The sequence below is a fragment of the Hesperophylax consimilis genome, chromosome 2, assembly GCF_061612785.1.
Source record: "Hesperophylax consimilis isolate HC1 chromosome 2, BYU_Hcon_1.0, whole genome shotgun sequence".
In the NCBI taxonomy this organism is placed as follows: Eukaryota; Metazoa; Arthropoda; class Insecta; order Trichoptera; family Limnephilidae; genus Hesperophylax; species Hesperophylax consimilis.
This window is the reverse complement of record NC_142837.1, coordinates 33,866,577-33,881,445: the sequence shown is the minus strand read 5'-3', so window position 1 is coordinate 33,881,445 and position 14,869 is coordinate 33,866,577. Positions and strand designations below refer to the sequence as shown.

The 14,869-nt window shown below is 34.8% G+C and overlaps 1 protein-coding gene across 1 annotated transcript; it reads left to right on the top strand.

Moving 5' to 3' along the window:
* Positions 1-4,735: 4,735 nt before the first annotated feature.
* LOC149425946 (uncharacterized) lies at positions 4,736-8,920 on the top strand. Its single transcript, XM_089645305.1, has 3 exons — positions 4,736-5,027; positions 7,753-7,834; positions 7,929-8,920. The coding sequence occupies exons 1-3, from the start codon at positions 4,831-4,833 to the stop codon at positions 8,901-8,903; spliced, it is 1,254 nt and encodes a 417-aa protein (XP_089501431.1). The 5' UTR covers positions 4,736-4,830; the 3' UTR covers positions 8,904-8,920.
* Positions 8,921-14,869: the final 5,949 nt, after the last annotated feature.

Here is a 14,869-nt window from a genome sequence, read left to right as displayed (position 1 = left end):
GATTGCTTCCGTTAACGGAGATTAGATTTTCATTTTGATCCCTTTTAGACATTAAATTCAACTAGGTTATTCTTACCTCGAGAGAGCTGACCCCAAGAGGTGACCCGCTCGGAGTAACTATCGATTCTCTACTTTAAAGGCCTCCGAGCTGTCGAATTTTGTTTATCCTTTGGGGCTTGTCAAACAAAAATCTATCATGGATTGTACCTACTTTCAACCGCGTAACAATGAATTGGTGCACACGTACAGTGAATCCAGCATGTCTAGAAATGTATTAAATTGGAACTAAATTTTTCATTACTATGGCAACACCGAATTAGTTGCTTTGTCTATGACGTTTCGTATGTCTGTCATGTTATGGTCATGTTGCTCCGATTTACTGTCTTAAATCCGTGTATGATCCGCTCATTTAATAATTATTTTTTCATTGTTTGCCTGTATATTGTTTGAATTTAATTAAAATGAACAAACCGATACGTAGTGGTGCAAGAGAAGTTATATACAGCGTTTTTCAACGCTGCCTAGCCGAATATCGCGCGAAGATGCTCCTATCTAATTTAGAAGATGTTTACAAACGAACTGCAGAAATGACTGGTACGTAGTATAGTTTTTTTAATAAATTTCATTAGTATTAGAAGATTTATGCCAATTTTCGAGCGATTATAACCGTTACAATCTGATTTGAGGTTATGCTTAACAATCCGAATTTGACATTTCCTTTTGACAGTTCATATGAGGCCACAGGAAAAAGGGAATAACTCAATTAAAAAAAAAAATTTGCAACTTCTTTAAACTCATAGAAAAGTAACTTTTTTCTTAATTTTATCTTTCTTTCTTTCTTTCTAAATGAATATTATCTAGTATGTGTTTTTTTAACTATAATTTTTTTCTATAATACTAATTTTAATGATGTTTTTCACACACAGGAAAATCTGAATCAACGGTAAGACGAATCGTCAAGGAAGGGGAAAAGGCAGACGGAAAATTTGAAACACCGGGAAAACGGAAAATAGGACGCCCTAAAAAAGAGTTGGATGATTTTGATATATTTGTGCCATTCGACAAAAAATTCATTTTTTTTACATAGTGCGAAAAGAAGTCCCAACTTTAAGAACATTACTAACTGTACTCAAAGAAGACATTGGATTTGATGGTAGCCGGGAATATTTAAGAAGAATTTTGCATTCCATCGGCTTTGTTTATAAAAAGTGCAAAACAAACAGAAGTGCTCTTATTGAAAAAACAAATATTGCGGCGAAAAGAGAGCATTACTTAAAAATTATCATGGATAACCGAAATTTACCTGAAGAACTGCAAAAAAATATTATTTACTTGGATGAAAGTTATATCCATTCATCCTACAAGCTAAAGAAATGCTGGCAATCTATGGATGTGACAGGAATTCAACACGATATTTCAAAAGGTAAGCGCTGGATCATTGTTCACGCTGGAAGTGAAATGGGTTTTGTCCCTAATGCCCTATTAATTTTTAGTGGAACAAACAAAAAAGAGGATTACCATTCTGAAATGAATGCACATAATTTTAAAAAGTGGGTTGTTGAGAAGCTCATACCCAATATAGCAGAGCCCTCCATTATTGTCATGGATAATGCGCCTTATCACAGTGTTGTGAGAAACAAGGCACCAACAACCTCAACGAGAGTTAATGACATAAAAGCATGGTTATTACATAACAACATTGTTTTTGACAATTCATTAAGGAAACCATCATTGTTGGCTCTGGTTAAAATGCATAAGCCAGAGCCTGTATATGATATTGATGAAGTATTAGGAGAGCATGGTCACACGGTTGTAAGGCTTCCCCCTTACCACTGCGACCTTAACCCGATTGAGCTAATTTGGGCACAGGCCAAACGAAAAGTTGCATCTCAGAATATTGGAAACACGGTCAATATAAAAGAGCTGACAGAAAATGCTTTTAATAGCATAAGTGCTGATGATTGGAAAAATTGTTGCAAACACGTGATGAAAATTGAGGCAGAATATTATGCACGAGGCAGTACTCTGTATGATGATATCGATGAACTGATAATACGTTTAGATGAAGATGAAGATACGGAAGAAGAAGAATCGCATGAGGACGAAGATAATAATTACATGTCAGGTGTTGAATTAATAGACTCAGATTTTTAAATACCTTTTGTACCTACGTTTTTATAGCGAAATAAACGCCCACTTAAGACTTGTTTTGTTTTATTTTACTTCCATTTAAATTACAGTTTTTTGTGCAAAATTTTTGAAAATACAAATACGTTATGAAATATGCATTTTGGCTGAAGTGTTTTTTTTTTAACATACATTCATTGTCCTATGAGCCATCTTGGTGTTGCCATTTAAAACCTAGAAAACGATTGCAGCGCCATCATTTGTTTTCTACACTTAAATGTCGAGCTGTAAAAAGATCATAAAAATACTAGGTAGGTAGGTGTATGAGTAATATATACTTAGGAGTATATATATTCAGTCAAACTTTGTTATAACGAGCAAGAGGGGGCCGAATAAATTTTTCCTAATAGTCATTACTTTTAATATCCAAAATAGGTTTTTTTAAAGTGGTATGTACCTACTTACCTGCTTCTACTATCAATATATTCGCAAATGTACAGTATATTTTCAAAATACGAGTAGGTATTAGTAATTTAAAAAATAAATTAGAAAAATTCACTTTTTTACTCAAAATTATTTTCAATGATTGTTTTAAAGATTTTGCTTTGATTCTTCTCAATTTCCTCCTCAAAACAATCGACACATTCATCATCAAGGCTTTGGTTTCATCTGAGTGCTATATCTATGATCGTACCGCTTATAAAATCTCACTTCTCATAAATAACTACCTTGCGGGATTGTTATGGTTTTCGGCTGTAAAATTTTACTTGTCACAAACGAGTGATGCACAACCCGCGGCCCCATTCTTGCGGCCCACATGTCAATTTCATACGGCCCACTTGGCTATAGAGAAAAATCTAAATGTTTGGGGAAATTTTTAAAAACCCCTGAGCTTTAGTTAATTTACGCTGCGTGTCCTCAATTGAACTAAATTCGAAGAACCCGTTTGCATAACACCAAATTCTAAAAAATCAATAGCAATCTTAAAGGGGCCGTTCAAGTATTATGTAAGCACTATAGGGGGCAGGGGGGTCTTTGCTTTGCTTATTTTTGATGACATGGGGGGGTGGGGGGTCGAGATAGTGATTACGTCAGCACTGCTCAGCAGTAGTTATTTTATTTTACACATTGGCAACCCACACATTGTCTATGTTTGAAAACCGAATACATATTCGGGGATTCCCACCGTGTCAATAAAGTTTGTTTAAATGAATATTATGTGCATTAAAGTCCTCTATCCTAAGTCTATTTTATAAGTGCTGCTTATGAATCAATCAAAAAACAGAATACATTAACAGAAAAATGCATATAGGTTCCAATTCTTACGTAAGCATGGAAGGGGGGGGTAAGAGCTTTGCTTACTTTTGATGACAAGGGGGAAGAGGGGGTAAATAATTGTAATAAATCTGCTTACGTAATACTTAAACGGCCCCAAATCATGAATTTCGCTGTCAACTAAAACAAAAAAAATCCACTTGTAGGTCGCGACCTGTTTGACAAACAAGCAAAGCTGAAAAAATTGTGCCATCACCATCATAAATTTACCTCGTACAGGGTTATAGGTAGCTACTCGTAACTAGGTAACTTCATAAACATATCCATTGTTTTTTAAAACGATCTTATACAGGTAATGCCCATTCACCAATTCAGAAATTGTGTTGACAAAATGATTTGATCGTTATATCCGAGAATCGACCTCGTTTTAAGAGTCAACAATCAAATGACGATAAGGCTGAACTAAAATATCTTTTTGTAATTGCTCATTATAGCCGTGAACTCGCTATTGCCCTGATCGTTATAACCAAGTTAGTGGCCCGGGCAGACGTTGTCCTTCCACAGACCGCCATCTATACAGGGTGTATCGGCACGTACCCGACAAACTTTAACCAGCTATTCCTTAGCACATTTGGAGTAAAAAATGTTATGGGCACATTGCTGTCCGGTAACATTTTTTTTTTTTTTTTCATTTTTCATTCATATTTTCACCACATGTCACCACTGTTTTATCCTTTGTCAAAGTTTGAAAACCCACCTGGCAATATTTTATTCGAGTTTCGTTGAATAATATACGTACGTACCTACATTAGCGCGCTTTTACGATCACAACGAAATGGCACGGCACCATCCATCTCATTTTTAGCTATTTTTATTTAGTGTGTATGAAAGAGCGAACACGCTTTTTGACACACTTGCTAATAACAGCTGTTGAACACGAGAAACAATGCCAATGACAGTGACAGAGTGTGGATTTTTTTTATCATTTTTTGTTTTTAATTGCAAAAAAATGTTACCGGACAGCAATGTGCCCATAACATTTTTTACTCCAAATGTGCTAAGGAAAAGCTGGTTAAAGTTTGTCGGGTACGTGCCGATACATCCTGTATATTACCCACGCACAGGCTGCGCCTTATTGGGTTCCCATTATTCGTATTGAATTATATAATATTTTATGTAATTAATGTAAAAATTGGGAAAAAATAAAGGAAAAAAAAAAAAAAATTATTTGCGCATGCTTGGATTTGAAACAGAAAAATTTGTTTTAGCTTCTTGGTCCTTTTGATTGTTGCGTTTAGTGTCTTCTCTGACTTGTTTTAGCTTCTTGGTCCTTTTGATTGTTGCGTTTCGTGTCTTCTCTGACTTGTTTTCTGCATTTTCCACTTCTAGAAAGCAGACATAAAAGTAGAGGGCTACTGTGAGCGCTCCATGGCCAACGCCCGCGTGTTCAGAATCCTGGAGGGCGAGGGCTCCAAGCCTTGGCCCTACGGGGGCCTTTCCACCGGAGGACACCAGGTCGACAGAGCAAAGAAACTCTTCAGGGAGTCACTCATGATCCTAGTGAACCAGGCCACCCTGAGGAACATCATCCGCGTGCTTTTTGATGCCAGAGTGTCAACAATGAGGTAAGATATACATATTCACACAGACCATTAGCCATCTTTAATCTCTCAAGAAAGTTTTCAGGCAGTCACTCGAAGTCATAAATAAATCACTCACTAGATCGATATCTTCGGGCTTTTTTGTATGAAACAAATTGGTCCTAAAAAACCATAGATATGCAGAATAAAGACAGTAAAATCCTCATTCGGAACCTACATATTATACTATAAGCCAATGAAAAACTCAAAACTACGAAAGTTTATTCCATAGTTTTTCAGAGTTTTGCATTGGTGAATATAGGCAATCAGATCATCACGTTTAATATTGCTAAAGTAATAGTTATTAGTGTGGCCATTCTTAAAAGCAAAATCTTCGTCAGAATTATGTGAAAAAACACGCCCTGTAATTTTTTGGTGCTACCACACCGACCATTTGATCTCTGATACAACAACAACTCAACTGTCAAAATATCACGCGGTTTTTACTTTCGTATCGTACGTAAGTTCTAGGATCTAAAAATATTCTCAAATATGGCTGAACATATCAAGTAGAAATATGTTCTAATTGTTTATTTACATGGCCTTATTAAACATTATGATAATATTATTACATTTTATTATTACGGGAACAAGGCTAGCAGTTTTTCTTCGAAAGAAATTACGAAGTTGATCTGATTGCAAAGTAGGTAGGTACTCAGATGTTAGTGTTCAGTGATGTTCATTATATTCAACAAGAACTCGAATTCAATGGATTCGGGCGCCAACAAGCAAAAACTGGTCGAAATTCCACTGCAACATGCCTGACTCATTATTTTAATTACTTTGTCAAATGGAGTACATTAAATTCACAAAGATTATAGTAAAATATGGCTCATTATGGTTAGAAAACACATTTTATTCATTTAATGCGATGTCATACGTAGTAATGCAAAATCATGTGTTTTTAGTTTGAAAATTTGGTTGCCTAGAAATGTTTCAGATGCTTTAATTAAATACTGCGAGTAGAATACATCTTGGCCTTTGAAACAATCGAGTATTTTTTACATAAATCTTTTTATAAGCCCAGAAAAAAATAATGTATAAGGCCAATGAAAACTGCTTTAAAGTTCAAAATCTTACTAACGAACCCATTTTCGGTTATGATTTTATTGTATAATGTGGCAAATTAAGTTATTTATAAAATGATAAAAAAATATATATATTTTTGCCTAAACATCCACAAAATAAAATAAAAGGCACTTTTTGGCCATGTTTTTTTCTTGCATAAATCAAAACAGGCGGATGGTGTTAAGCGGGAATTTAAACCTTATCGCCATCTACGAAAGGGTTATTATTGATAGCGGCTCAATTTAAAATATTACACGACGTAGTGCATCGCCTTAAGCATTTTTATACTTCTCCCACCGTCACCAAGTGACAAGACATCTTTCGACATACGATATCGCGGAAGAAATCCTGAATCATCCCAAATAGCGTATTATTTACTCGTATGTAGTCAAAATGTTTTCGCTTTGGTTAAAGACACAGACATAGGAATTAATAGACGAGAAGATAATGGCGAGGGGTAAAATCAACTGTTGAAGAACGAAGGGAGTGAAGCTGACTGTGATTCGTCAATAAATCAATCTGACAGTAAATAGGCATCTCGCATTATAATATCACCATTTACTTCTTAAAAGTAAAATCTTCTTTTGAATGAATAGACATTTTTACATGGGAGCGCAAATTACTCGCCACGTTATGAACAAATTTTCGAAGTCCAAATTCGGCAAAAAAATTCGGTTATATTTTCAGAGTCGAATATTTCGTTTTTAGTTTCGTATTTAGTTAAGACACTTTTATAAATGTTCATAATTTACTTCCCAGCAACCAACCAGCTTTGTGTTTCGCGTCCAGACGTTTCTCGATGTGATAGTATATGTTTCTAAAACTGATCTATATTATACGATGTGAATATGCTTAAAATAAAGTAAAATAATGCTTATATATGGAATGTAATACGACAATTGGGTTTATTCTCTTTTTCACATCTATTTTTACAAGTTTTCATAGTACAAGTCAACATTTTGCCGTGTTATTTCGTAAAATGAACCGATGATGCCTCGACCATAGTTCGCACAAGAATGATGACGTCACGTTTTCAAATTTCACTTGAGGCCATACGCGAGCACAGCCGGCTCCAATGGAACCGGTATGGGGAGTGGGGATAATACGCTTTTAATCACTTAGGGCAGGTCTACTAATATTCATATGTCTATGGTTAAAGATAAATAATTCATCATCACTCATCATGATCTGTAATATTAATCATGATTAATCATCGTAAGTAATGTTGGAGCACGCAATTCGATACCTTTCCACCAACAGAACAGTCAATTGTGTCAAAATGGCGAGTAACTATCAGTTTTCGGAAAGACGCATTTTGGTGAATTTTAACATAAAAAATTACTTTTACACTAGCAAGCGTTGTAACAGTCGGCCCCTAATCCCATTATGCTAACATGTTCTGTTTTATCCGGTTACCTATAAATATGATACATAGAATTCGCAGACCATTCGCCATGTTGAATATCTCGTCCGCGCAAGCGCCCGTTAGATACCCATCTCCATTGCACACATCATAATAGACTGCAATGCAATTATTACTAAGATCATAATTTTGAAACATTAAAAATCGGATATGAGTATAATGCTTTAATTAAAAATACATATAACCATTGGAACTTATTCATAATGTTTTTTCTTTCAGAAAATCCATGGTTATAGAACATATGACAGTTCCCCGCATACATAATACGATATCCTACATTCAAGAACAGCTGGATGACATGGTAAAAAAAGTTAACGAGTCATATTAGCTATAACAAATTATGCCATAGTCTTTGAGTTGTATTTTTTATTAAAAAAAATGTTTCGTCATTTTAGGAAAGGGAAGATATGTATCGTTTAAAAAAGATCAAACAGAAAATAATGATCAAGAATCAAAAACTCAGAGAGGATAGAAAAATGGGTCCAAGCACAAAGGAACCAAAAGAATCAGTGCCTGAAATTTTTGATCGAGAAGAATTCTTGATGCCTGTCGTGATGCCTGCACTTGCATTAGTTATGCCCGTACCTGAGCCAATGCCGATACCAGTTCCTGTAGTTGTTGTACTGGCAAAAAAATCAGAAAAAAGCTTCGCCGACAAACATGTCCAAGTCAACCTTCTGAAACGCGAGAGCAAACCGGCCATGCTAATCGAAGAGGGAACACTTGTTGTCTGTGACCTCCTAGACAAACAACACAGATGTAAATGTGGAAAAATTCACAGTCTTATTGACTCCGTTTGCAGTTGTGAAATTAAATCCAACGTAATTCACGAAGGACAACTTATAGTCAGTAAATGCTGCAGTGACGTGGTAGAAGCAGCCTGCACTAAAGATGAAAAGGGTAAATGCAGTAATGTTCCCAGAAAAGTCGATCCTATTCCTGTAGAAAGCCTTTTAAAACCCGAGAGTAAGACGGTCATGATGATCGAAGAGGGAACACTTGTTGTATGCGATCTACTAGACAAAACACATAGATGTAAATGTGGAAAAATCAATAGTTTAATTGATTCTGTTTGTAGTTGTGAAATTAAATCCCGCAGAGTCCATGAACGAGAACTTGTAGTCAGCAAATGCTTCAGCGACTTGGAAGAAGCAGCGTGCAATAGAGATAATGAAGGAAAATGTAGTAATGTTCACAGAGAAGCCGTTTATTCAGAAGATGCAGCCCAAAAAGCAATTGGAAGAGACGAAAACCAAAACTTAAGCCACGCCTCTGACAACAAAAATGAAAGAGAAGCAGCAAAAATTAGGCGAAAATGTCCCACTTGTCAAAAAACCAAAAGATTGGAAGACGAACCTGAAATTCCATGATGACGTTCAGAAATGATAATTGCTAATCGAATTTTACTAATTTCAATTTCCTTATCTTGCAATAGTTTATGTATCAAATTGAATGGAAAAATTGAATGCTCCAATGAACTATAATAACTTTTTTTTACATTCATTTAATAGTATTAGCGTTTTACTGTTTTGATTTTTTTAACCGGTTCATAAATCCAGTTAAGTAATTAATATTTTTCCATTTAACAACGATAAAATTTTTCAAACATACAATAAATTTTGTTTTGTTGCAGCCATGTAGTGCAGCATCGTCTTCTGTTACGCTGACTTCAATCAATTGGGTTACCCTGATTTTTCAGGAAAGATTTTCTAGTTTTCTCATTTTTCATAAATACCCAGTTCAATTTGACAATTGTCTGTCCTTCGATTAACTTCTAAATTGATTACCATACAACCAATCCGTGATATTTAGTGTTTGACGATGCGCCTGTATATTCACATTTCAGATGTTTTATCTTCCGGAGCAACGATTGTTCAATTCCATTTTAATTCAGTCATAAAACGTGACAACGAACTCCGAATCATAATTGCGAATCAGAAAAACAGTTTTCATTATTAGTACCTGCAAAAGAGGATTTAAGGAACGAACAAACTATTTTCAAGACCCATCTTTGTATTCACGCAGTTTGCAACCGCGATGATATGCCAAGCGACTGAAACGTTAAACGTGTCACGTTGCGCATGCCCTAAAGTCAGGGGTTCCCAACCTTTTTGTACTCTAGAGCACATTCTTAAATGTCGGTAGGGTGGCGGGCACGACCTATTTTTTATCAACAAACTCCTTCCATAACTTCTCATTTTCACATAATTTGTTTTCTTATATTATTATTCAAATTGCATACACACAAAGAAATGTATTTACAAAACGTAAACAAAAAACACAAATACAATGAAAACATTTTATAAAAAAATATAATATCAATCGACTCATCGGTGAGTCGAGATCTATATCTTGATTTTATTAAGTTCATGTTTGAAAACAATGATTCGCATAAATATGTCGAAACGAAAAATGATTCAATTTTATATGCCGCTTTTTTCAAAAATGGGAACTTTTATCTGTCCACTGTATTGCAAAAGTCTTCTGATCTTAACGATTTTAGCAAAATATCATTCAAAGGTCCAAAATTTCTAACTCTAGTTCTTCTGTCTTACATTAAACAAAATCTGCAATACGTGCGGCCATTTACATTACATTTATTTGGCAAGTAAAAGGATTGATACAGAAAGAAACAATTGGCTCGATATGTGTAAACCGCAAAAATATCTCTTCAATCTATTTTTTTAACACTTGATGATGCTTAATAAATAATGACCCGTTTAATTCATTGCTACCTATCATTTTATTCATGTTTATTTATTTATTTCACGCCTATTAAGGCTTTTACATACATATTAACGATTAACGATTTTATGCATGAAAATAGTGCAGGCGACTATTTAAAACAATTGCAGAAAAATAACTATAAAGTCACAATATCACTTAACTTGATGTACACAGCATGCAGGCACAAAACATAAAAAATCCAAAATATTTTTTTCTGTTTCAGTTTACAAAATTATTATGTGTTAGTCAAATCAAATTAAATACCTTTGTTAAAATATTCCACTACTTGATGAAAAAAACTTCAATTGGGTATGCTTATATATTGTAATTGATGTACTAAATATATCAACAACATCGTAGTATTTGTTTCCTAGCTGTTGAATCCGTCGCATAGGAGTGTGATATTGGGACGTTGAAATAGAATTGCTTCAATAATATGGTAGGTACTGTCTTGTAACTGACCTGCTTGGAGTATGAAAAGAGATTACATATAATAAATCAGGGGTATCAAACATTGAATTAATAATTTTATACAAACAGGTTAAATATGTGGGAAATGCACGAGAGAATTGATCTGCAGATGTGATATCAACAAATCCAATTTAGCTTTAAATGACTTTACAGAGCTTATCATTTCAGCTATGTTTTTATCTTTCCCCTGCAACTCCAAATTTGAATTCAATTTTTCCATGATGTCTGTGATACATCCCAAATCAATCATCCAGCGAGAGTCAACTAGTTCATCATAATTTACCTTTTTATCGTTTATAAATGTTTTTATTTCTTCAATTAAACTCACAAATCTTGTAAGAACCTTTCCTTTACTGAGACAACGTACTTCAATATGCAGAATAAGATCATGTTCTTTATCTTCAGTATCTTCTAACAGTGCCTTGAAAAGTCGGTGTTGCAAAGGAGATGTTCGAATAGAATTGATTATTTTTGTAACTATTTTCATAACGTGTTCGAATGGAAATATTTTATAACACAGAGCTTCCTGATGGATAATACAGTGGTAGGACACAAAGTTTGAAAATGATTCATCCTTCTTGCAGAGGGCAATAAATCTTTTGTTTTTACCTACCATTGCTGGAGCCCCATCGGTGGTTATCGCAGATAGCTTGTGCAAAGGCATATTTATTGACTTGGCGTATGTTCTAAATGTACTATAAATATCCTCACCCCTTGTCTGTCCTTTCATAGGTAATATTTTGAACATATCCTCTTTTACTGTGAAGTTACTAAATACCATTCTCACCATAACTGCTAACTTTGCGGTGTCTGATATATCTGTTGACTCGTCAAATTGTAGCGAGAACTAGTCACATATTTCCAAGTCAGTCTTTAACTGAGTTTGTATGTCTATTGAAATTGCAAGTTGTCTTCTTGTGACGGTGTTATTTGACAAATGTAAGTCTCGTATTGCTGAGACAATTTCACATTTGTTAGAAAATCCATCAAACAAACAATCGGAACCAGTCAAAAATAGTTCTTTAAACAACTCACCATCAATGAAAGGTTTCTTCTTTTTTGCGAACATGTGAGAAATTTTGAAAGAAGCAATGGTGGCCTTTTTTGAATTTTCCACATTTCTATTAAAAACAGTCTGTTGTGCAGTAAGACTTGCTTTTAGTTGACATATTTTTTTCTTTCTTACTTTTTAAGTTGATAATTCACATCAAAAGTAGCATGAATTGTCTGAAAGTGTCGTTCAACATTATGTTTTTTCGGCACTGCAATACTAGTACCACACAACAAACAAACGCATTTTTTTTCAAATCAACGAAATAATATGATTCCTCCTAATCAGTGTTAAAATTATAGGTTCGTTGTCTTTTACTTGGTCCACTCATTTTAGGAATATAAAAATAAATAAAAAAATATTAATTTAACTACAATATAATATCAATTTTATAGCGCACAGCTGTTCTACATTATATGCATAAATGTATTATAACAAGGACTATAACTATCCCCACAATCATAATAGATTATTGCTTGTTAATATAATAATTATAATAGATTACGCACCTCGCTTTTAGCCCGTTAAAAATGTTCGAAAGGAATATCAAAACTTCTAATTCGTGTTTCGTCAGACGAAGAGCTCTCCTAGCTAACTGTCGCGACCTGAACGGGGCAGCAATCACAATCACAATGACAAAAAAGCGGTTCCAGGCGGGGAATGCTATTTGCACATCACTCCTTGTACACGCCGAAAACTCGAAGTGAGCCGATGATCGCCAAAGCAATCGGGACGGTACGAGCACGAGACTTCTGGGTCAGGGTCATGTGGCATGTGTTTTGGCGCCTTCGGCGTTCATCGGCTCAGTTCGTGGAGTTCGTTCACTTCGTTCGTTCGTTCACGGGTTTTCTGCGCGTACAAGGATTGATGTGCAAATAGCACTCCCCGTTCCAGGCTAGGGTGAAGAGTGCAGTCTGATTCGCCGCTGGACAAGTTGCGACAAGTACTGTCAGCAAAGGAACCACTCATACATACAATATCGCAAACATACGAACGTATTTAATAAACCTAGGCACTCAAAAAAATTAAAACTCTAACAAATAAATAAAAATTATTCACATTTTTAATTAATGTTTACGAAAAAAATCTTTCACTGTCGAATAGTTGCGGGCACATATAAATCGTTCGGGTTGGGAACCCCTGCCCTAAAGGGTATAAATTACCATGGGATCGGTTTGATTGAGCTCTTTCCGGCATCGACAAGGAACCAAATTTTCCGTTGTTTTTCTTGCAATCTTAGTACGCAAGCCGGCATTTTATTCAGTTATTCCCTTGGACAATCGATTAAAGAAGTGAAAATCTAGATGTGGGACCCAATGAACGAAGCCACAATTGGCGCGAATTGTCTTATATAATTCTAATGATACATGTACTTTTATGGTTATAACATCTTCTTTGTGTGATTTGTTGACTTGACCAGTGTCAGTACAGAATTCCATACCATTGCAAGTAACATTTTTCTTTTCTTTTTGCACTTCACTAAACTTCGCGAGTCCGTTTACTGGCCGGGTCATGTTGGCTAGGTATTCTATTGTTGTATATTTTGTTCCCGGTTAAACCAATCGTGCATAAATGAACACAAAGGCTGACCGACACTATAATATATTACTTTTGAGCTTTCTTAACCGTGAATAATGCCTACAACCACCTAGGACACGAAATAATAAAAAATATCTGGGAGGTCGGTCCATTAAGCAAATAGCGAAGCTCGTCTGCGCTTCCAGTGAAAAACGCTAAATTGTTACTAAATTTACAATTATTAACGATATATTTTTAACTAACTATTATACACCTTGACATATATTTCTGATTTTTTTTATTTATTGTCGTTTTTTAATGCATTGTCAACAGGGCCGTATTTGTACTTTTCACAAGTATAGGCCACTTCGTTTGCGACGCCCCCTACCCCCTTCTTGGAAATTGCCACCGATAATATCTATCATAAAAATAATAAAAAATAATAATAAATAAAAAAATAAAAACATTATTACTCACTTTTAGGCTGCCATTAGGTGACACACAATTTTCAAAATAAATATTCAAATAGGAAGTAGGTATTCAAAAATAAAATAAACAAACGAATTAGTACATTTTAATTTAATTAGTAAAATTTAATAACAAGAATTACAATTTTTTTCGGGTTTTTTTATTGACAAAATCATCTATAATATCTTCATAGCTTATAGTATTCATTGAGTCTGCTTCAATGCTCAGAAGAGCCAAAGAGTTAAGTTTTTCTTGCGACAGTGAAGACCTTTGGTAATTTTTCACACGCTTTTTTAGTTTTTCCTGTTTAAACAGGAAAAACTCCTTTCTCCAGAACAATTTGTGGCCGGGGTGCAAAGTGCGATGCGGAGAGCTAGATCCAAGTTTGGATACACATTACACAAATACACAGAGATTGTTTCCTCAAAAACTTTAAATGATTCAGTAATGATGTCGATTCAGGTTTCTCTGCCGTCTTATTAGAGGAAATGTGACTACAAAAGTGTACACATTCCTGAACTAAATCGTCTTCTTAATCATTACAGTAATATTGCACAAGAGACTGAGCTTTTTATGAGACTCCTTGTGTTGAAAGTTTACTCATTCTTGTTAAAAATGAAAAGTTTTCTTTAAAGATTCCAAGCACCAAGTCTTCTCTCTAATTCAGCTCTCAGTCTGTCCAGAATTACCAAAAAGGTGTTGACTCTGAAAGAGTCTCTGGAGGTTGTTTCAATTTCCTCATTTGATGCTTCGTCTATGAAGTTTTTTCTCTTAGGGTTCTTCTTACTCTTAATGTCGCCCTAATATTGCTTAAGTGCGCTCATTTCAATTGCACTTTTTTCGAAAAAATCAAAGTTTTCTCGCTCTGCTATTGTAAATTCGAGAAGACATCCATAAAGATCAGATACCGCAGTACATCAACAGATGAGTTCTGAATCTGAGCACTCACTTTATTTAATCTGTCCAAAATAGCATTCCAAAATACGATCATAAATGCCGTTTCCATTTTTTCCAATTTAAGGCGAATTCCCTTTGCTTCAATTCGTGAGATGGGTTTCTGTTTAGTGTCATTTTCAATCATTTTTAAAACCGTAAGTACTT

Bases quoted from the DNA above. Each gene is read 5' to 3' on its own strand.
- LOC149425946 (XM_089645305.1), top strand. From the start codon at position 4,831: ATGGCCAACGCCCGCGTGTTCAGAATCCTGGAGGGCGAGGGCTCCAAG. The intron at 5,028-7,752 runs GTAAGATATACA...TTTTTCTTTCAG, and splicing joins GCCAGAGTGTCAACAATGAG to AAAATCCATGGTTATAGAAC. The intron at 7,835-7,928 runs GTAAAAAAAGTT...TCGTCATTTTAG, and splicing joins AAGAACAGCTGGATGACATG to GAAAGGGAAGATATGTATCG.